We start from the raw sequence: 22,865 nt of genomic DNA on the forward strand, positions 1-22,865 counted from the left end.
GGCTAGCTGTATTGAAATGGGAAAATCCAGTGTAATGTGGACTTTTATTTCTCCCTTCAGACATGTTGGAAGATGTCAGGATTCCCTATCATGCTTTGATTGTCCCATTTCAGTGCAGCTAACAAAACAAAGAACCACGTACTGCTTAAGAGACAGAGGGTGAAACTGACTTCAACCAACCAACCTGATGGCGTGGCGCTCTGTACTGACACAAGATGGTGCTGAACATGCTCTAAAAACTGCTTCTTAAATCCAGCTCCACAGATAGTGTTACATCAATTCAGTTTTTGAGAGCAGGGCTCCATGGTGTAAATTTGGGCTTATACATGTAGTGTTTCATGTCCAATTTAAGGTCCCATTCAGTAGCACACAGGGCTCAGTTAATCAGCTGCAAATATCCTGGATTAAAACAAACACTATCAGAGATCCAGGGTCAATCACCAAAGAGCTGTTTGGGTGGTATTAGGTTGGTAGCACCTTCTGTTTGATCAGCAGATATCTTAGTAAAGACCTAACATAGATTTACTTTTGTATTTATTTTCTTCAAGCTGATAAGGGCAGGAAAAATGTTTGTTAAACCAAATTGAGGTAATTCGTAATTCTTTCTGGAATTGGATTAAAAATTATTGTCTGAAGTGCTGTGTCTCTATTCTGATATTTTTATGTTGGGTGATAGTTATTGTTATGAATGTAGATTTTTAGTGTTGATCTCTAATATTTAATGGAATGTAACCTTATCGTTAACCTTTATCTTTTTGACAAAAGTTTTAATTAAGCAAACAACAACTTTATTTAAGCTGCTGTAAGAAATGTGAAGGCTGACAATCATCCATGACCTGGATGTCTGACAACCTTCATAGACAATTCTGTGAATGTTAAAATAATACTTTGTAAAGAATACCGGCAACAATAGAAATTTTACTAAAAAGGTCTGAAAATCATGTTTTTTTTTATTGATTTATTTTAGTATATTTTAGTTTAGATGTGCTTTTGCTTGATTTCCATCTAATCTGTCATGATCTGAGCGAGTGTTGGGTTTGTCTCCTCGCACACTGTTCCCCTGGGTCCACCCTGAGGTGTAGCTCAGGTAATCTCCTTCACCTGTGGTGCATCAGCTGCAATTAAGAGGTTGCATTTAAACCCAGTGTCGTCACCTCTCCTTTGCCAGTCCGACAGCTGCCAATGGTGGTAACAAGTTGCATCTCTCTGTTTCCTTTCAGGTCGATGTTTTGCCTTACCTGCTTCTCCTTGTGTTCTCAGTTTTTGACTCATCAGTTACACCGTAAGCACCCAGCTCCCAGCCAGAAATCTCACCCACCACTGAACCTTGCCATCTAAACTTGGATTCTCTTCACCTCTACCGCCTGTCCTCCTGCCCGCTGCCTCGCTGGAAACACTAAACCTCAGGTTGGACAAATACTCAGCTGCTCAGTCTACAATACCCTCCCCAAGCTGGAAATCGGCTTCACTGCATGTAAGCAGTCAAGATCTGTGTTGTAAATACTGACTATGTTGTGTCTGCATCTGGGTACTTTCCTAGTGTTGGCCTCCGGGCCGTTTGTGATGTAATCTTAAGATGTTGCCTGGGCTTCTTGTTTTCAGTCATACTCTGTAGCATTGATGACATGTGCTTGATTCCCAAACAGAGACCTGTGCCATTTTGAATGTGCAGAAGATTTTTTAACATGAGCAGAAATATTTCTGAAGCATATTTAGGCTGTTAAAAGCCACAAGGATATATATTATTTTATGAATAGGTGACTCATACATGTTTAAGCAGGTAACGTCTTCTGACAAGGAAGCCAAAGTCCCCTAACAGCGTACAAACCTTATTTATTTGTTAACGCCTGGCTATTATGTGGTAACTGTGTGATGCTATCATGTGGACCAAAATCTCAGAAAAAAATGTTTGCAGTACTTTGTTGAATCTACTCCAAAAAAGGTAAAAGGTGGTTCAACCAATGTGTATCTAATACATTTTCCAGTGAGTGTATATGTAACACAAAGTGTAGCATTAACAGACAAAAATGGGGCAGCTTCCTTTTTCAGTCAAAAGCAGAAGTTGGTACAAGAAACAGAAGTCAGTTAAGAAAGATAAGAAGCAATAACTTCTTCTATTATGATGCTCTGTGGCTTTAACACTGTGGCATCTCTGAGTAGAATTCACAAAAGGCTCAACAGAAAGACAAAATAACAATGACAGAGGATGACCCACATAGAAAACAGGTCTGGTCTGGATCTGGTGTCAAGCCGGCACTGCTGGCTGACTTCTGGCATGGTAAGTGGTATGTCAAACAGATGTGTGCCAGGTCTGGCAATGATGCCACTGTTTATTTGATGGCATGTCACATCTGGCCCGATTGTGGTTTGGTTTATGTGGCCCAGGCTCATAGAAAACAGGTCTTCCCTGGATCTGGCATCAAGCTGGCACTTCTGACTGACTGGTGTCATGGCAGGCTGTATGTCGCCCAGATGGGGGCCAGGTCTGGCAACGATGGCACTATTTATGTTCCTATTTTCCTATTTTAGTTAGAAGACCCAAATGCCATGTTTCAATACTATACTGCTATGGTAGCAAACGTTTCAAATGCAGGTTTGACAGGTTTGTGAGTGTACACTTTATCCAAAACCTAGTGACGGTTTACTCATGTTTACCACTGTGTGGCTGTATCTCAGGAGCTAGAGCAGGTCACCTACTGATTGGAAGGTCAGTGGTTTGATCCCTGGCTCTGGATCTCTGTCAAGAGTGTGAATGTGTACAAATCTAGTTAGGAAGAGAAAGTGTGTGATTGGGTGAATGTAACATGTTGTATAGAGCACTTTAAGTAATCAGGGAGAGTAGAAAAGTGTTATACTATCAGAAAAGTGTTCACTGTCTGAACAGAGTTTCGTCATGTTACTTTTGCACTATTATGTTCCGGCACATGTTGTTATTAAGGTACACATTAGGCTGACACCTGGGGCCAGAGCTGAAACTGTTCTGGGCCAGCACAGGACCACCAGTGTGTCTGCAACTGGCTTTGTGCTGGAACCATGTGTGCATTAATTCTGGCAAACCAGATCTGGGCCACCAAAGGGCCATCATTCTTTGTGGTATGTGGGCCATGTGCAAGCACATTTTGTGGGCCAAATCCGGGCCATACCAATTTTGCTATGTGGGGACATTAACTGCACTTCGTGGGTAGTTAAAACGAACAGTAAGTCCAAATCAAGAAGAATATGTATACAGGGAGACAACTTCATCAGTTTTAGAAGCCACTGAGGTCAACCTGAGACACATTCATGTGGATGCGTATTTTACACATACCACCTCAACATTGTGACCAAAAGACAGCTAGAAGATGTGACAGTGATGAAGATGCTAAGAAGAGTAGAAGAGAAGATGTCAAGTTGTCAGGATTTGCAAGATTTGAATTACATTGAATTGTTCTGAATTCCTTTATTGTCATTGTACACAGTACAAAGAGATTCAAAGGCAGTACTGACCATTTATGCTGTACTGACCAACTCAGCAACACCAAAAGAGCTGAAAGACAACAGAAGACAACTAAAGTGCATTACAGAATTGTCTATGAAGGTTCTCAGACATCCAGGTCATGTTAATCTAAGAAGCTTGGGAAGAAAAGAGACAAGACTTCTTTAAACATGTTTTCTTTCCAAGCTCTGAACAAAGCTTGAAAATGCATTACAGAATTATTTCCATGGTCAAGAAAAACAGCTTAACATCTACACATCAAGAAATTCTTGGCAAGGCAGGTGTATTACTGTCAAAGTCTACAAACAAGATGAAGAGAAAAACTGTAATGAAATATGTAATATGCAACCATATTAATTTGACACAGCGACAAAAGACAAACACAGGGGAAAGACTGGAGGAAAAGAAGGGAACACAAAAGGGAACTAGCAGACCTATCAACAAAACCAAAACAAAGACTACTGTAAAGGCATGAAATACAAAAAAAAAACCTCATAAATGGAAGGGAACATGAACTCAAACCATTAATAAAAGACTAAACCCTGATCATGATCCATTTTTTACAACAAATAATGAATACACAAAAATTAAGAAAGAGCAAACATGAAAACATAACTCACTCAGCGTGACACATGGAACACAAGGGAGGCACAGTAACAAAACTTAAGAACTAGAAAATATAACCAGTAACTAAATCAAAGAATATTAATGATCAAAAACATAAACACTGGGTCACCAGACCTAGAACCATGACACATTATATTACATTCATTGTCACATAATTAGATACAACTCTTCAACTTCTCATTCATGCAGATGTGCAGCCGACAAATCTCGAGTAACTGTGTAATGCCATCATGTCAATATGGACCAAGATATCAGAGAAATGTTTCAAGCACCTTGTTCAATCTACACCACGAGAAAGTGCTTTTGTTAACTACAAGCCTCATTCACCCAGTCGCACACAGGTTTATACAAGTGCTTTTTTTCAATATCCAAGTGTCTTGTATGATGACACTCACACACAGTCACACTCAAGCGGACGCATTGGGGGTAATTTGGAGATCAGTATCATGCCCAACATCCAGAATGGAGAAGACGGGGGGTCAATTTAACTTTCTCCAATGAGCTACCACAGCTGCCCCAGTACACCACATAGTGTATCTAGTAGAATTTCTGGTGACTCATGTGGTCTATCCTGAGATAATCCCAGTCCCTAAAGTGATAATGTCTTTATTTGAACAGTTATTATATAACATGCTATGTTTTGACTCTAACATATTTTTGATGGTGTTGTGACTCTGCTTTGCATATATTGTTATAGAAATCACTTTCCAGTATGTACACTGCCTCCAGTATATTTTCACAACTTTGAGGTTTATACTGATCATGACATGCATGCAAATTATTTTCACACCCATAAGGAGAAGTTGGCAATAGAAACAGACATGACACGTCAGAAGATTCAACCTTGTCTCTTATTTTGGTTCCCTGTGGCTCTTATAAAGGGCTATTTCTCTGTCTAGAAGTTACACGAAGCTCAACGGAAAGTCTGCAAGGATGGCAGAGGAGGAAGTTAGCTATGCCACAGTCAAATTCAAAAAAAAGAAACATTCCCAATCAGAAGGTAAGTTTTTCCAATGCACTGCATCAAAAATATATTCTAAGCTACTTATGATGAATAAAATTGCAAATTTACTCAATGTTGATTTGTTTTAAACAGTTTTCTGCAGTAACAATGACTAGAAAAAATATCAGTAGAAATCAGCAAATAAGATCTTGAGCTAAGTAGGATTTTTACACTGATATTTTAAGACCTTGGTGCCTAGTGGCTTGGGGATCTGACTTGAATGTGTCCTAGATGCCTCTTAGGTGAGGTGTTTCTGGCATGAAACTCTGTGACAGACACAGAAAACACTGGAGAGTTTACGTCTCAGCTTGCTTGGAACATCCTGTTTTTTTCCACCAAAAGGACTGGAGGAGGTGGCTGACAGAGGTCTGTGCATCTCTGCTTGGACAGCTCCCAGCACAACCCCAGTTAAGACACTGAATTGTGTCAACACTGAACAAATAGCTGTCATGAAAGCAAACATGCAATATTTCAATACAGTAAGGTTTAGAAAGCCTTGTTATATGATAACTTATGAATGCCAATCAACCTTTCAGTTAAAAAGGAGGAAACTGTTTATGATGAAGTGGAGGTGAAAAATGAAGCAAAGGAACAAACTCCAGACACAAACGGTGAGTTGAAAAAAGAAAACACAAATCCACCGTAAATAAATGTCCAATACAGTGAAAATTTCTAAAACTGTCAGTACAAGAAGGTGTGACGAGTACTGATCAGTTTGGGTGTCTTTCAAACTGGAGCATTTCCAGTCAGAGACATGAAGTATCCTGAGTTTTACAATTAGATTCAAACGGTGGACGTTCTCCTCTTACAATCATTTTTACCAAGGTTTTTGAAGGACAAGTGGTATTTAACAGTTTAATAATAAAATGCTTTTGTCATTCATGCTCAAAATAGTTAGGAGATGCTCCTTATAAGGCTTATGTTCCAAAAGATAGAGAACAGCATGAGTTACATTGTGTAAACGCGCATTTCAAAGCTATGATATGTGGCTTCAGTTGTTCCAGACACTCAAATGAAGTGCTTCCTGTTTTTTAACTAACCGCTGTGTTTAAAATACCATCATTTGAGACAGCGAGACAAAAAGGAAATGTTGGACTTATAAATAGCAACATTGAATAATCAATTAACCAATAAGCAAATAGATAAAACAATATATTTCTGTTATTTAGATTTTTATGCCAGACAAGAAGAACGTTTACTTCAGTTTCATTGCCCTACATGAATAAAATAAGTATTTCAATGTTACAATATTTGTTTTAAAGTGGACATGAGACACCCTTCTCTCTAAATTCTATGGCTTTTAGTTTTTACATTTTTACTGTTTTTAACTTGTATTGTGTCTTTTACCTGTATTGCTATGTATCACTTTTATTATTATTTTTTTATCTTTTTAGTTTTAAATAGTTGTACAGCACTTTGTTTGAAAGCGCTTTATAAATAAAGTTATTATTATTATTATTATTATTATTATTATTATTATTAATAATAAAGAAAAAAAAGCGATCATAGATTTAGCACTGTCTACAAATCTGGATTCAACAAATAAGTGTTTAAAGATTTTAGAGCATGTTTAGCGCCATCTTGTGCCAGCATAGAACATGATGTCACTGGGTTGGTTGCTGGAAAGTTGTGTCAGCAGGGTTCATAATTCACGGCTGTCACGTGGGTTATCAGGATTTATACTAGTTTCCATAAGAGCTCTGCAAGCATGTGTGAATAAAAAATGACAAAACTGCATCTTTGGTCATTAGTTTTCAAAAATACATTGAGCTACAATAGTTTATATATCATAGTGAGGTATGTGTATTTCAATCTTTGTACATTCAAAAGTCATATGTTCAAAGGTTTGTTTTAACTGCTAGCCTCTTACATACATTTTTTTTAAGTTTCCACTTTGGATTTCCACTTTAACAGAATAAATATTTTGTCATTTAAGGCACTTTTAAAGATCTCTAGAAAGGACAGAATGAGAGTGACAGGTGACTGTCAATGATGACAGAATAATGTTTCATTGCACTAGCATGAGGGTAAACGCATCTTCTTGGTAAACACATTACACATACAGTAACAATAATAATAAACTGTCTTGTTTTTGCGTAACAGTGGCAGAAATTTCTCTTTCTCACATGTTAAGAAATCTGATAAATTAGAAGAAATCCAAACATTCTCTTGTTTCGTATTATAGTACAACACGTTACTGGTTAATTTCACAGTGTCAGCTAACTAGTGGCCAATAACTCAGCAGAAAACAAGGACACTAGAACTAAATCTATTTATAATGGATGCTCCCAACCCTGTCTGCAATGAGCTTTATGTTAAAAACAAAAGAAAACAAAGCTCCATCTCTTAAGAAGTAGTTTTTAGTTGTTTGCGTGTTAGCGATTAGCACTTTATTTATGCAATAAAATGTTCTCTCTTTCCCAAAACACAGACAGTTTATGGCAGAACTGATTACCATATGCGCATCACACCATAAATGTAACTAAGTTTCTCACCGAAGTGTGATCGGGAATCCTAACATCCATCAGCATGTCCACAGGGAAAAGATTGCCTACAAGATTGATTGGCACACTTTTTGGAAACCTTAATTTCTTATTTAGATTTAGAAATCGTTAGCTCACATTATCTCACTGAGCATATTTCTTAACAATAGAAGTGAGAAAAAGCGAAGTTCGATTGTAAACACTGGTTTTTTTTTCATGCTGACATGCTGTCAGGACTTCCAATCATGTTCGACATAAAACATGCCAGGGGCTGCCACAAAGAGTTTTTTTAAGACAAATTCTTTTGTTTGTTTATTTGTTTTAGTGTCCTTGTTTTCTACTGAGATATCACTTATGTCACTAGTTAACAAAGATAAACTAATGTAAGTCTATTAACAACAGCCAAACAGCGCGGTGATGTCACGTTCTGTACTGTCACAAGATCCCGCTAAACATGTTCTTAAAATCTCTAACTTCAAACAGTTATTTCTTTGGCTTCACAGACACTGTTACATCTATTATAGTTTTTTATATATGGGCTCCCTGGGCTAATTTACATATGGGTAAATTAGCTCCAATAAATGTGTTTCATGTCCACTTTTAAACTATATGACATTTTTATCAAGTCTTCACTAACTCAAGACTATAAATATTTTGCCAGACAAGACATCAGACAGAACTATGAGCAGACATCACCACTATAAACAGTTGGCTTGTTGTTTGGGAATCATTTGTGTCATGTTGGTGTTGGGCATCATAGCAGTCACTGTCTACCGTAAGTATGAAAAAGATCATTTCATGTATAAAAGATATGTTTATTATCATTATTACTAGTAGTAGTAGTAGTATTGTTGTTGTTATACAAATTCCTTATGCTGACAACTAGAAAAAAATTCAAAACAAATATATACTTTTTATTGCCAGAGTATTTACATGAAAATACAATGTGAAATACATGAATGCATGGTTCGAAATAATGAATAATTGCATGCCAGATATCGGCAGTGATAAAAGAAAGAGTATGGGGTGTGTGGTTTACTTCTTTTTGTTCTTTATTTAAAATTAATCTGACAAATCTGAAAAGAACAAAGATAGCTATTAATGCCCAGAAATTTGAGAAACCTGAATTAGAACAGACAGAAGATGTTTTGAACAGTGATAAAATTACAGAAACAAAATGGAAAAAGAAATAAAACAACATAATGGGATTTCTTTAGGGGCTTAGAGTTTGCACATTTTTAACTGACAATTACTGAACACGCCTGAAGCGGTTAGAAGAAAACCAAACAGCTAACTGTTGCGAATCACAAACTGATAGATCTATACTGCAAACTCATCTCAGACACTGAAGACTTGAGGAGGAACCAAACCAACCTCATTCTCCAGATTCACAACCTGACACGAGACTCTACTCTCTTGGAAAAACAACTTGCAGAAAACCAGGAGCTCAAAAAGAAAAATGAGGAGCTGGAGACAGAAAAGAAAAACCTAACAGAAATAATACAACAGAAGATGAAAACATGGATTGAGCTCAATGTTAGTCGAGCTCAGTGGAGCATTGATGCCTACTGTCCCAAAGATAAAAACAGTATGTTCCAAATATATTTGTACAAAATTACCTAATTTAACATAGATATGCACTGATGTTGTTTATTAACCGTTCTCTATCCTTGCAGACAGAAAATGTAATGCTTGTGAGGCTGGCTGGGATCATGTTAAGTCCAGCTGCTATGCAGTTAATAATGCTAAACGTGCTAAATGGAAAACCTGGGAAGAAGCTCGAGAAAACTGCAGAGGAAAGAGTTCAGATTTAGCTGTTGTTATTAATGAAGAAGAAAAGGTACTGAGAAAACTGTGGGACACTTTATGACAGACTTCATGAAAATAAAAATATAATTTCTTTAGATTGAAAGCTTTCTTAGAGCAAATTGTTTAAATAACTCTGACAACTTTCTCTCTGTCCTCAGGAAACTGTCATTAAAAACAGTTGGAAAGATGATGAAAACAAAGGATACTGGATTGGTCTGAGATTTGAAGATGGGAAATGGAAGTGGCTGGATGGAAGGAATCTGACTAATAGGTAAGAGACACTTTGAATCAATAAAAATTTCAAGTATTTCCCAAATCTGTGATAAATCAATTACAGTGTACCAGTGTCCATCAGCCTTGAGCAGAATTCTTGTTTTCCTCAGCTCCTGGATCAACCAGCCTCCTTCTGATGGTCACTGTGCAATCTCTGTCCAAGACGAAGGATTTAAATCAGTGAGCTGTGATGAGAAGAACGCATGGATCTGCAAAAAGAAAGCTTTGTCTGTTTGAATACTGCAGTAAAACTTCAGAGGACTTTTGGATAGTCTCAGTCTCAAAATATAATATTAATGATGATATTATTAACTGGTCAACAGAGGGCACTGCATTACTTCAGATCAATGAGTTGTTCCCTGAAGTATCTGCACTGAGATTTTTTCATGATTGCAATGATAGTTATTGTTAAGCTATGTTATATTAATGACAAATGTTTTAGTCAAGCCAAGAACAACACTGTTCAAACTGCTGTAACATGTAGAAGAAGGACAGCTGGCCTCTACATTTGGACTTTGTTAATCAGTCACAGTGTCAACATCAGCTACAGAGCAGCAGAGAAGAACAGGAAGTTCAGCTTATAATTGAAGTCTCATGTTGTGTATTTTGCATATTGTTATCATATCAGCTTCACTTTTTTTAGTGTTGTTAGTAAAGTTTTGATTTTATTCATTTACATTGATTGAAATGAAATTATGGATCCATCCTGCTTTGTATCACCAGCTCAGCCTGGTGGTGGTGCTGTAAGGGTTTGGGGGGTATTTTCTTGGCACACTTTGGGTCATTTATGCCAACTGAGCATAAATAAAAATGGCACAGTCCACCTGTGTATTATTGTTGAACATGTCCATCTCTTCATACCCACAATTCTTTTGGCTGATTCCAGCCAGATAAAACACTATGTGAGTTCACTATAGTCAAACTGCCTCCACAGTCACCAGATTTCAGTCCAGTATCAACCTTTCAAAAAGATTTTGAAAATATGTTTTTTTATTTGGAATTTGAAAAAGCTTTTTTAAATGAGTTAAATGTTAAATGTTTTTATTCAGAGGTTAATTTTTTTAGTAAATAGTTGATTTAAGTATTTATTCATCGATGAATAATTCATTTTGAAATATTGATTTATAAATAGTGTTTTTATTCTAAATTAAATTATTAAAAAAATAACTTACTTTATTACTGTTTAAATAAATAGAAACATTTAGAACCCATTCATAAATCAATTTACAGATGCACATTATATTATAAACAATATTATTATTTAGCACAGGAGTCTTTATTTCTCTTGTGGTCCTACATAAAAATAGCACAAAGTATGTGGAAGTAGTCAAAGGCCAAAAAATGTGCGGAGCACAATTTCGTGAATGCTAGCTTGAATTTACATTTAAATGCTGTGTAACATTCACACAATAATGTTCCTGTTTCTCTTTATTATTCTAGTTGCTTCTGCATGTTTGTGTGGCTTTTAACCGCTTCCACATACTTTGTGCTAATTTCATGAAGGACCACAAGAGTCTCGCACATCGGAATAAAGAATCCTGCGCTTCACAGCATTAACACAACTAAATCTAAAGTTGACTAAGCTGACTAAAGTTATCATGTTTTTAATGGTGAGAGCTGCTCCACATGGTTTAAAAAGTGTCTTATTTGCCTTGACACATCTATTCTCTTCCCCACAAGCATCAACATTTTGTGATTTTTTTCATGAAAAACAGGGAGCATGGGAGTTGGTTTCCTTATTTTGAGGCTTAGTTTGAACTTAAGCAGGTTGTCTTGACTCTATATACATGTCTAAATGCAATGAGTTGATGCCTTGTGGTTGGCTCATTAGTTCTGTGTGGTGTGGGGAATTCACATTATGGATTTCCAGCTGGCAAATCTGCAGCAAGTGTAAGATGGTATCATAATAATAGTAATCTCAGGAATATTTCTTGGACCTTGTTGAAGAATTAATGGAGTTATAAAGGCAAAGCCAATGTCATCTCAGGACAAGCATCACGTGCCTAATAAAGTGTCCAGTGAGTGTATATGTCAAAAGCAGAGGTTAGTTAGAAGAGACAGAGTTACACTGGTGAAGCAGCAGTTTATTATGATGCTCTGTGGTATTTCTCAGTGTACAAGCCACAAGAAGTGTCTAGTGACTTGTAGATAAGAACACCCCGTCTTCAGTGTGAAGCCATAAAAGAATGTAAGATTCAACACATCTTACATTCTCACGCAAAAACAGAAGCTTATTGCTATTATGATAATTATTATGTTCTATTGTTTAAACACAGTGCTATTGCTCAGTGTACAACTCCCAAAAAACTTAGCAAAGTCTGCATCTCTATGTGATTACTGTTTCAAGTCATGTTGGTTTAGGTGATGTTTTCTTCAGTAATAGTAAACAGTAAAAAAAGACTGTAAGCAAATCCAGTGGGTCAGATACTGAGATATGTGCTGCCACATCAAAGGCAAACTTTCCCTGTACAATCTAAGGCAAAGTTCCAGAGAAAAAATACATTTCTAAAAAGAGCTATGATGTCTCCAATTAGATTTAAGATGCTGAATTCTGTCAACATTGAGCAAAAATATTTTGTTCATTCAAAATGACCCAAAGTCTACAAAAATTGTGGTTGTTTGAAAACTGTTTAACTCCAATTACCCTTTAAACTCTCAGTAAAACAGGACAAGGAAGCTGCACATGAAGAAATGAAGGTTGAAAATAAAGCAACTCAACAAACTCCTGATACAAATGGTGAGTTGTATAATAAAAAAAAAACCCAAAAAAACTACAACAACAAAAAGTGTTAACACAACTGGAAGGAGGGATGGGAATCAAGAACTGGTTCCCAGTAGTCCAATTCCCTGGGATTGTTAGTCTGCCTGCCCATCAATCACACTTATCGGTTCTTCTGCTCTCAATGCGATCAGCTGATGTTACTTTGTGCATCATATGAAAAGCATGAGATCCACTATTATTGGAGTTTATTCAGATCGTGGGCTTTGTATTTCAAATTTACACTCTTTCACATATGTAATTTCCCAAGCATGTCTATTTGATAAGCTCTTAAACCTTAATTATTTCTTGAGTTGTAATGATCTAATAAAAAACTGACAATGTGTATAACTACACTCAACAAAAATATAAACGCAACACCTTTGTTACTGCTCCCATTCCCCATGGGATGGACGTAGAGACCTAAAATTCATTCCAGATACACAATATAACCATCCCTCCCAAACAGTGGTCACAAATCAGTCCAAATGTGTGGTAGTGGGCACATCTGCTATATTGAGATAATCCATCCCACCTCACAGGTGTGCCACATCTGGATGCTGATCTGACATCATGAGTAGTGCACAGGTGTACCTCAGACTGCCCACAACAAAAGGCCACCCTGGAATGTGCAGTTTTTTGCGCTATTGGGGGTCTGGGGACCCAGAACCGGTCAGTATCTGGTGTGACCACCATTTGCCTCATGCAGTGCAACACATCGTCGCATGGAGTCTATCAGATTGTCAATTGTGGCCTGTGGAATGTTGGTCCACTCCACTTCAATGGCTGTGCGAGGTTGTTGGATATTCATGGGAACTGGTACATGCTGTCGTATACGCCGGTCAAGCACATCCCGAACATGCTCAATGGGTGACATGTCCGGTGAGTATGCTGGCCATGCAAGAACTGGGACATTCTCAGCTGCCATCTGCCCTGAACAATGTGAACCATGATTCATCCGTGAAGCGCACACCTCTCCAACGTGCCAGACGCCATCGAATGTGAGCATTTGCCCACACAAGTCTGTTACGGCGACGAGCTGGAGTCAGGTCAAGACCCCGATGAGGACGACGGGCATGCAGTTGAGCGTCCCTGAGACGGTTTCTGACAGTTTGTGCAGAAATTGTTTGGTTGTGCAAACCAATTGTTCCAGCAGCTGTCTGGGTGGCTGGTCTCAGACGATCTTGGAGGTGAACCTGCTGGATGTGGAGGTCCTGGGCTGGTGTGGTTACACGAGGTCTGCGGTTGTGAGGCCGGTTGGATGTGCTGCCATATTCTCTGAAACGCCTGTGGAGACGGCTTATGGTTGAGAAATGAACATTCAATGCACGGGCGACAGATCTGGTTGACATTCCTGCTGTCAGCATGCCAATTGCACGCTCCCTCATTGCTTGTGGCATCTGTGGCATTTTGCTGTGAGACAAAACTGCACATTCCAGGGTGGCCTTTTGTTGTGGGCAGTCTGAGGTACACCTGTGCACTACTCATGATGTCAGATCAGCATCCTGATGTGGCACACCTGTGAGGTGGGATGGATTATCTCAATATAGCAGATGTGCCCACTACCACACATTTGGACTGATTTGTGACCACTGTTTGGGAGGGATGGTTATATTGTGTATCTGGAATGAATTTTAGGTCTCTACGTCCATCCCATGGGGAATGGGAGCAGTAACAAAGGTGTTGCGTTTATATTTTTGTTGAGTGTACATAAAATTAGAGTTTAGGCCAGAAACATAGAACTAAACCAACAGGAAATGTGGTTGTAGGGAGGAGGGTGACATTCTAGTCTGTCTTTAGTAAGCCCCAGTCAACATGAGTGTAACACTTGTTACCAGAACCCTGGCATGACACACACTCAGAGACCGTTGGATGAGTTTGAGTGCACTTTTATTAACAGTGTTGAGAGCTGGAGGCTCTGTGGAATCTGTAGCTTCAGCTCAGCTCTTGTATGCTTCTGCTCCACCAGCCCTCGGCAGCTACTAGAAATATGGAAGTCTTGGTTAGCATGATGAAAATCAGCTGTGCCAGCCGGCCTTGCTTGGCACTGTCCCGTGAACCCACATCTCCACCCTCCCTGCAGGATAGCCTCAAACCACCCCCTCCTACAACAAGGCATTATTTCATACCAATACCTTTATTTTGTGAAAGACAGATACGATTTGTAAATCTAAAATTAAAGCTCTCAGTTGACCCAAGCAATTTAAACCTAAAAGAATAATGTTAAAACATTTTATTTTAATTAAGGAAACACAGTTCTTCAATACAAAACATGACAAAATTCTCTCCCCTCCCGGTTACAGAAAGAAAGAAAGAAAGAAAGAAAGAAAGAAAGAAAGAAAGAAAGAAAGAAAGAAAGAAAGAAAGAAAGAAAGAAAGAAAGAAAGAAAGAAAGAAAGATTTATTACCAATAAATAAACATTAAGACATCACAAGTTTTGTCACAGGGGAAAAAAACAAAAAAACAAAATTGTCACATGAACATAGGGCTGAATTACAAATGGCCATCTATAACAGAACACACCACATTCTTAAAACACCACTGAGAAGAAAAATATGTTAAATTATCCATCAATGAGTAAAGCTGAAACTCTGCTTTAACTCTATATTTAACCAGCAAAATGAAAATAGTTTAAACCCTCTTCTTTGAAATATTATCAATTAGAGCAGGGCGATATGGCCAAAAATATATATCACGATATATATTTGAAAATTTGCGATAACGATATAACTGACGATATAATTTCTGCGAAACAAAATACAACTCCACAACTTTACTAGCGCAGAAAACCCCCATCCATTTATTTTCACTTAAACAAGCAGCTGTTTTTATGTGCATTAAACCTATATAAAAATGTAACAGTGCAAATGCAAATTCCTTGCTGAAAGTTTAACTTCTTAAGCCCCAACGCCCCCTGATACGGGGGCAAAAGGCAGGAGATCAGGTAGGCTTGGGGCTTAAGAGGTTAACCAAAAGGCATTTCCAGTAGAAATGGGCTGACATATCCTGAGCATAACCATGTATAATATCCACTGAAGTTAAAAAGAGGTGCTTTGCAATATTACACTGCAGTGTGCCAAATAAAAAAGTCAAATGTGTATTTTTCGGACCATAAATTGCACATAAGGCACATTAAGCGAAACAAAGCAGTCAGATAAATCAAACTTTGTTCAACTCATTCTTCTTGCTTCCTCCACTTCCGTACTTTTGATTCATTAATGCTGTTTTCTATCACAGCTGCTCTATTCCCATGTTGTTGCAGTATAGTATAGTTTAATGCTCTCATATCTTCAGCATCTTAAGTAGATTATACTGCACAGTTTTCTCATCAATAAAAGAATATTTACTGCATCAGTTTGTCTTCATTTCATCTGAAACACACAAGGATCAAATCTTTGACTTTATGTTTGGGATATTTTCCTTAAATATAACTAAAGCTTTCACACAGGGTCATAAATGATATGAAATAGAAATAAATACCTTGAATTTTGACTGAAATGTCATATTTGATTCCACCACTGAGCTTTCTTTTTCCAAAAAATGGTGTGTATATAGTAAAATATCAATAATGTCACTCCTGTTACATTTGTACCATCAAACTGAAATGAGACTAGTGTCAGCAGCTACACTAGCAAACTGTTTTACAAGCTAAACTTAGCATCATTGTTGTCTAAGGGGACTCCCATCACACGGAGCTGAAACGACAGTTTTCACATAGAAAACAGTTTAACTAAGAACTGGGTACTTTTCTGTTGAATCGTTTTCATGATGTTCGTTTGTCGGCTGCGCTCAGACAGGATGGAAATAAAGGTTTAAAAAGAGCTCGAGTCCTTTTTCATGTACTCGTGGTGGCTGCAATTACTCAAACCTTCAAAACACAAAACTAAAATGTTGCCAACTGATTTGGTAAAGAGAATTATCCAAAGCAGACTTCAGGTTTACCATCATTTATGATATTCTCTTGATCTTACACATAATCAGATATGAGTCCGAGTGCTCTGTCATGTGGATAGTAAACTTTTCCAAGTCCTAACAAGAAGCAAATCTAAAAGTTTCCATCGAATGAAACTAAAAACTGAAAATAAATAGAGGAGCACTCTCTCCTTCCTATGCACCGCCGGCGTCGAGCAGAACAGACCCACGCTGACACCTGGCAAAGGTGGACTTCTAAGTCAACACGGGCAACGAGCTCGCATCCGGCTGCCGTGGCAACACCGTTCACCGTGTGATCACTGGGACAGGTATGTCTTGTATCAACATCATCACCTGCAGCACATCCAATTATAATATTTAAAAGCTTTATCTTTTCTTTTAAATTCCTTGGTATTTATTTGTGAAGCACTTTGTGATCTTCACATTGTGAGGCACTACATAAACAACATTTACTTACTTTCAGTGAAATTTAGTGGTGACTTTAAAATCATTTTATTTGTCTTGAGCCTCCATCTTTGGAAGTGGTGCTGTGTGAGACTCTGAAAGCAAGTTTTGCACTTTTAGAGGAGATGCACTAAAACTGTAATATCATTTTTTTTTAAAAACACGCTGAAGCTAAACAAACAAAGAATAAAATAAAAACTATTTGTTCTCTATGATTGGAACTGACATGTGAAATGTGTCAGGTTGCGTCTTCATCATCACTGATTTGTTTGGAGGAGTCAAGCTTGAACACTCTTTTGTTTGAATTATAATAATTACAACATTATTCAAATAACACTGAAATGGTCGGGCAGAGAATCAGTGCTGTATCCATGCAAACACATGCACAGCAAGCAAACTCACGAACCTCAGCTTTGGATTCAAATGAAGACACAAACATTTCCAAGTGCGTCCATCTTTGCTGATGATGCAGCAGACACGCTGAACTCCAGTCAGGAGGAGAAGCATGTTCTTCCACTCACAGACTGAAGCCTGAAACCAAACGGCCCGTTTCCTGTGTTTAACCTCAGTCCTAGTCTCATGATTCGACCCCTGTGACATTGTTTAGGTCCAATTCACAGCCCGTTCTGCCAGACGTTAGTCTGTTTGCATCTGTAATAACTTTGAATAAGTCATCTTCAGTTAAATGACTCTGAGCATCTTTAAACAAATGCACTTTAATGAACACTGGGCTGCTTTCTAAAACCACTTTTACAAAGTCTCTGATAGATGTGGGAGGAGGAGCGAGGATGACATATATATCAGATGAAGAGTTCTGACTGTGTCACAGCTTAACAGACGTCTCATTGTGTCAGGTATGTTATGCATATGTTTGTTTTGGTTTATTTGATAATCTCACACATTCATTATCTGGTATTCTAATAAACAAAATGATGATAATTGAATAAAGACAACACTTTTTAAAGTTGAACGTTTCAAATGTTAAATATGTTTGATAGTTTTGTTTGAATCATTAGATTAGGATAGAAATGGAGTGAATGACAGAGACATCTGCCTCTTTGTTGATGCTGGTTTAAGTGTTATGATTAATAATGATAGAGCAGCTGCAGATGAGATTCATGAGGACATTCTTCACAATTTTTCAGCTCTCAGCCATGAAGGGGTGTGGACTGATCCTCCTGCTGCTCTCAGGTCTGTAAACTCATCTCAGTCGCCTCATTTATAGTTTGAATAAAACTTCATATCAGAAAATCAATGAAAGCACAAACTGAACTGCTCCATAGTGATTATTTTAAAGGTGTCTGTAAACAAGCTTCAAGCAGTCACAGAAACACTCGTACAATCTCCAAAGATCTTTGTCATGTCAACTAAACTTCTAAAGGTTTCTTTGGGTCCAGTTAAAAGTTTGATTGACAGTCTAATGGTCGGTAGTTTGTAACAGTTTGTATGAAGTGAAGTAAAAGAGTAAAAAGAGAAAGACAGGAGGGAAGAGAGAGTGCATGAACGTGGCTCTGTTTGTGTGCACTGCTGAGAAAAACACGTTTTTATTTTGGGGTTTTTTTGCCCTGGAGCGGGAAACCAGTGTGTAGGTGTCCACAGGCATTGTAAAACACATTTTAACCAGTATACGAGTTACAGATCCTTTGAAGGACACATATATTAACAGACCGCAACACTGTTCAAATCTCTGTAAATTCTCCTGACGAGTAAAATCGAGCTGAGATGAGTCTGTGACCGCGCTGACTTACTCGTGTCCTCTCTCAGGTTACGTGATGGTCTGCCATTTTCAGTCTGATCAGTTAGTCAGACAGCTCCACCTCGTTGACCTGCAGAAGTCCTGGAACGACGCTCAGCAATACTGCAGAGATGAGTACATTGACCTCGCCATCGTTAACAGCTCAGCTCTCATCCAGGAAGCCCAGAAATGGGCGGGGAGCACAGAGGTGTGGATTGGACTCTCCAAGAGCGGCTGGAAATGGTCTCGCCTCAGTCCACTTCAGTCATCCTGGTTTCCTCCCTGGTCCCCGGGACAGCCAGGGACTGGGGAGTGTGTTACAATATCTAGTAATGGATCATGGTTCACGAGACAGTGCTCAGAACAACATAGCTTTTTCTGCTTTAATGGTGAGTGTTTTGGACTTTGGAACCAGGGTTTGACAAACTGAACATTTGAGCTGCAGGTCTGAATCCATCTGATCTTTTGTCTTTCAGGCATGAGTGACTATATCGTCCCGGTGTCGACCTTGATGACCTGGCCTGATGCTCAGTCTTACTGCAGACAGAAATACATAGACCTGAGCAGCATGGTTGATTCAGATTTCAACACCAAGGTCGCTAACATGTTGACACCTTCTAATCAGGCTTGGATTGGACTGTATAGAAATTACTGGATGTGGTCAAACTCAAGCACAGCCTCAAACCTGCCGTGGGGGCCCGGGCAGCCTGATGACACTCAAAACTGTGCCACAATAGATGTATCAACGGGCTCCTTCTACAGTTTTAATTGTAATGAACAACGCCCCTTCCTCTGCTCCAGAGGTGAGTCTGTCCTCTGTGTTTCTGCACGGTCTGGTCCTCCTGGGCTCATCTGGACACTCTTGGCACAACACTGTCGATCCTTTGAGTGGCGCTGTCATTTGATGTTCGCTCTCTCTGTGGTAGAGTATCACTTCCTGTTCCTGTTCCAACACAGGAACAGGAAGTAGTAGTTGAGTAGCTTATCTGCATACCAATTTAATTAAAAACCTTTAGATAACTTCCGTTTTCATAGTATAATCTTCATGTGCAGCATGGCCTCTTCACCTGTCCCTCGTGCACTTTCCTGCTCATTTGTCAGATGTTTAGTTACTCCTCAGCCTCCTTTAGCAGTAGTGATACTTGTAACATATGTAGCATATCTGCAGCTCTGGAGGCCAGGATTACTGAATTGGAGACTCGGCTTCGCACCCTTGAGTCACCCGTAGCTAGCCAGGCCCCTGTAGCCGGTGCAGCTGAAGATAGTGTAGGCCCTAAGCAGCTGGGGAAAGAGCGCGGCTGGGTGACAGTGAGGAGGAAGCATAGTCTTAAACAGAAGTCCCAGATACACCACCAACCTGTTCATGTGTCTAACCATTTTTCCCCACTCGGCGACACACCCGCCGGGGGTCCAACTCTGGTAATTGGTGATTCTGTTCTCAGACATGTGAAGCTAGGGACACCGGCAACCATAGTCAGTTTTCTTCCAGGGGCCAGAGCAGGTGACATTGAGAGAAATTTAAAGCTGCTGGCTAAGGGTAAACATAAATTCAGTAAAATCATAATTCACGTCGGCAGTAATGACACCCGGTTACGCCAATCGGAGGTCAGTAAAATCAATATTGAATCAGTGTGTAACTTTGCCAAAACAATGTCGGACTCTGTAGTTTTCTCTGGTCCCCTCCCCAATCAGACCAGGAGTGACATGTTTAGTCGCATGTTCTCCTTAAATTGCTGTCTGTCTGAGTGGTGTCCCAGAAACGATGTGGGCTTCATAGATAATTGGCAAACCTTCTGGAGGAAACCTGGTCTTGTTAGGAGAGACGGCATCCATCCCTCTTTGGATGGAGCAGCTCTCATTTCTAGAAATATGGACAAATTTATTAAACCCCCCAAAATATGACTATCCAGAGTTGTGACCAGGAAGCAGAGCTTACATGCCTTTCTGCAGCTCCTCTCCTCCTCCAGACAGAAATGTAAAGGAGGCACATGGTGGCAACGGAGGCAAGAAAGGGGTAAGGGTTGTGTGGGGTGTTCTGAATAACTGTTTTTGTCATGTAATTGGATTGCACTTTGTCAGACCTCTACCCTAAAACCTGACCAACTTGGGTGTCCCCCCTGAAGGCTTAGCTTCTGCAGGTCTAGCTCTTAGTGTCACTGAGGCACACAAACCCCCTGACCACATTAAGGTGGCAATCACTCAGGGGGAAAACTGAAAAACAAAATAACAAATAATAAAATAAAATATTGCTCATCAGATTCTAACAACTAAAAACATGACATTTACCTTAATTAGATGCCCTATATTAAATACATTTGAATCCAACCATAGTACTTCTCACTATTGCCAATATTAACAAAACTAAAAAGGGTAGGCCAAGTTATATAAAAAAGGCAAATCTCCAAGTCTTGAAAAATAGAAATAAAGAATACATTAAAATATCCATCCAGATCTTCGGAACCAACAACATAAAATCTATCTTAATTTGACAACGGCTGTTGTTGTGATTTGGCGCTGTATATATAAAATTGAATTGAAATTCGGCCTTTTCTTTCTCTGCAGATGTCAAATCTTCTCGAGCCTTGAGGTCAGTGAAGGTTCAGCTGAGGGCAGGATCTGCAGACCTGAACGACCCCACAGTGCAAGAATCCATCCTGCAGCAGGTCAGAGGATACACAGGCCCCGATACAAGGAACAGACTGCTATGACTACTGTGAAATGATAGAGAGCAGTTAGTCTGTGCAGTCCAGGTTCAGGGAAACGTGACAGCACACAGCTGCAGACATACGGGGCTCCTTTAATGGAATCCCATCGATTTTTGTTATTTAACCTTTTTTCATTCTTAACTTGAAGAAGTCATTTAATTTCAGATTACTGTGAGGAGACGAAGTGACCCAATGACAGGCAATGAGGCCTAATAACAAACTTCAGTTTCATCTCCAGCCAGTTCATTTAGTACATTTCCCCCAGAAACAGCACGAACAATGTTTTCTGCTCACTACGGAAACAACGGCTGATTAATGAGAAGCTTCTTTTAATGTGTGAAAACTGTGTTTCAGGTGAGGGAGAAGCTGCTGGACCAAGGGATCAGAGAAGAGGTGAAGCTGAGGTGGAAGACGCAGCCTGATGGGAAGATTTTCCACAGAGAGGAGGAGACAGCCGGTTACTGTGAGAAGGAAGAGTGTGGGTTGGTTTAGTCTGAACGTTATTGGCTGATGTTCCTCAGATGATCTGCTGTGTAATTCAACTAATTTCCATCTCTATACTCTGACTGCTGGACTATAATAGCGTAGCTTTGCATGACTGATAGTTGGAAATAATCCTTATTTATCCTAAGCTCAGATCAAAGAGTGTCTGATGAGCTGTTTAATGCCTCTTTGTTTCTTCTGATTGGTGAAGCTAAAGTTTGCAGGTGAGCAGGTCATATTTTTGTTCATCTCTGTTCCTGGACTTTGTAAAGCAATTCTTACCAAAGGCCATTTGTGGACAGAGCATTTAAAATAGAAATGTACCCAAGGAAAGTAACTAAATGTTTAAAACTGTGTAACCTTTGACTGAAAATAAATAAAAATATTATACAATGGAATACAAGTTTTTGACCATGTTTCTGAATTTTAGGGCTTTTCAAACAACATTTTTAAGATGTAATATCTCCCACAAAGATACAAAACACAGAAATGACAAAAGCTGTCACTGACCCTGAGTTTTTTGCCTGAGTTTGGAGTTTTTGTATTTACATTTTTGCCTTTTTCTGTACATATAATGTTCTGAGTTTTGGGGGACTATATTACATTTAACAAGGTTTAGCCTTAGTTTTGCCTTTAAATTTTCTGATTTAGTTTTCTTTGTGATTATTTGATTTTGATTTTGATATACCTTTATTAGTCCCACAAGGGGAAATTTCATAAGGCTGCCGACCTAATGCACGTAATGGGGGCGCCATCTTACCCTCCGACCATACATACATTACACAAAACATCACATGGGGAAGACAGGTCAGAGAGGTATAACAATGGAAAATGCACCACATGAGGAAAGATAAGGAGAAAAAAATAACTCCCCCCAGACTGAGCTCCAACAGGGAGATCAGTTTGAGAACAGAAAAAAAACCACCTCTGCACATAGCACATGAAAAAACTCTTAATACACCAAAGAAACACATGACAAGCAACAGGGGTGGGTAAAGGGTGCAGCATCGGAAGGGAATAAGCGTCAAAGGCGTTTGGAAAGGGAGGGGGGATGAGTGTGTGCATATCAGTGTATATGTATGTGTGTGCCTGTCCAGAGTTCAGCTGAGACAGTGTCCTTCGCCCTGCTAGGCTAG

General features: G+C 39.0%; 2 protein-coding genes across 2 annotated transcripts; both read left to right on the forward strand.

Annotated features, from left to right (window-relative positions):
* Nucleotides 1–1,178: 1,178 nt before the first annotated feature.
* LOC101480603 (uncharacterized) lies at nucleotides 1,179–10,543 on the forward strand. Its single transcript, XM_076889612.1, has 8 exons — nucleotides 1,179–1,474; nucleotides 4,984–5,102; nucleotides 5,642–5,716; nucleotides 8,250–8,363; nucleotides 8,907–9,176; nucleotides 9,265–9,428; nucleotides 9,556–9,668; nucleotides 9,781–10,543. Coding segments are annotated over exons 1-8 (984 nt in total). The 5' UTR covers nucleotides 1,179–1,472; the 3' UTR covers nucleotides 9,908–10,543.
* Nucleotides 10,544–19,139: 8,596 nt separating this feature from the next.
* Nucleotides 19,140–22,117, forward strand: LOC143420962 (uncharacterized). Its single transcript, XM_076889613.1, has 3 exons — nucleotides 19,140–19,344; nucleotides 21,104–21,204; nucleotides 21,601–22,117. Exons 1-3 carry the CDS (start codon nucleotides 19,146–19,148, stop codon nucleotides 21,736–21,738), a joined length of 438 nt encoding a protein of 145 aa, XP_076745728.1. The 5' UTR covers nucleotides 19,140–19,145; the 3' UTR covers nucleotides 21,739–22,117.
* The last annotated feature ends 748 nt before the right edge of the window (nucleotides 22,118–22,865 follow it).

The sequence above is a fragment of the Maylandia zebra genome, linkage group LG11, assembly GCF_041146795.1.
Source record: "Maylandia zebra isolate NMK-2024a linkage group LG11, Mzebra_GT3a, whole genome shotgun sequence".
Taxonomy (NCBI): Eukaryota; Metazoa; Chordata; class Actinopteri; order Cichliformes; family Cichlidae; genus Maylandia; species Maylandia zebra.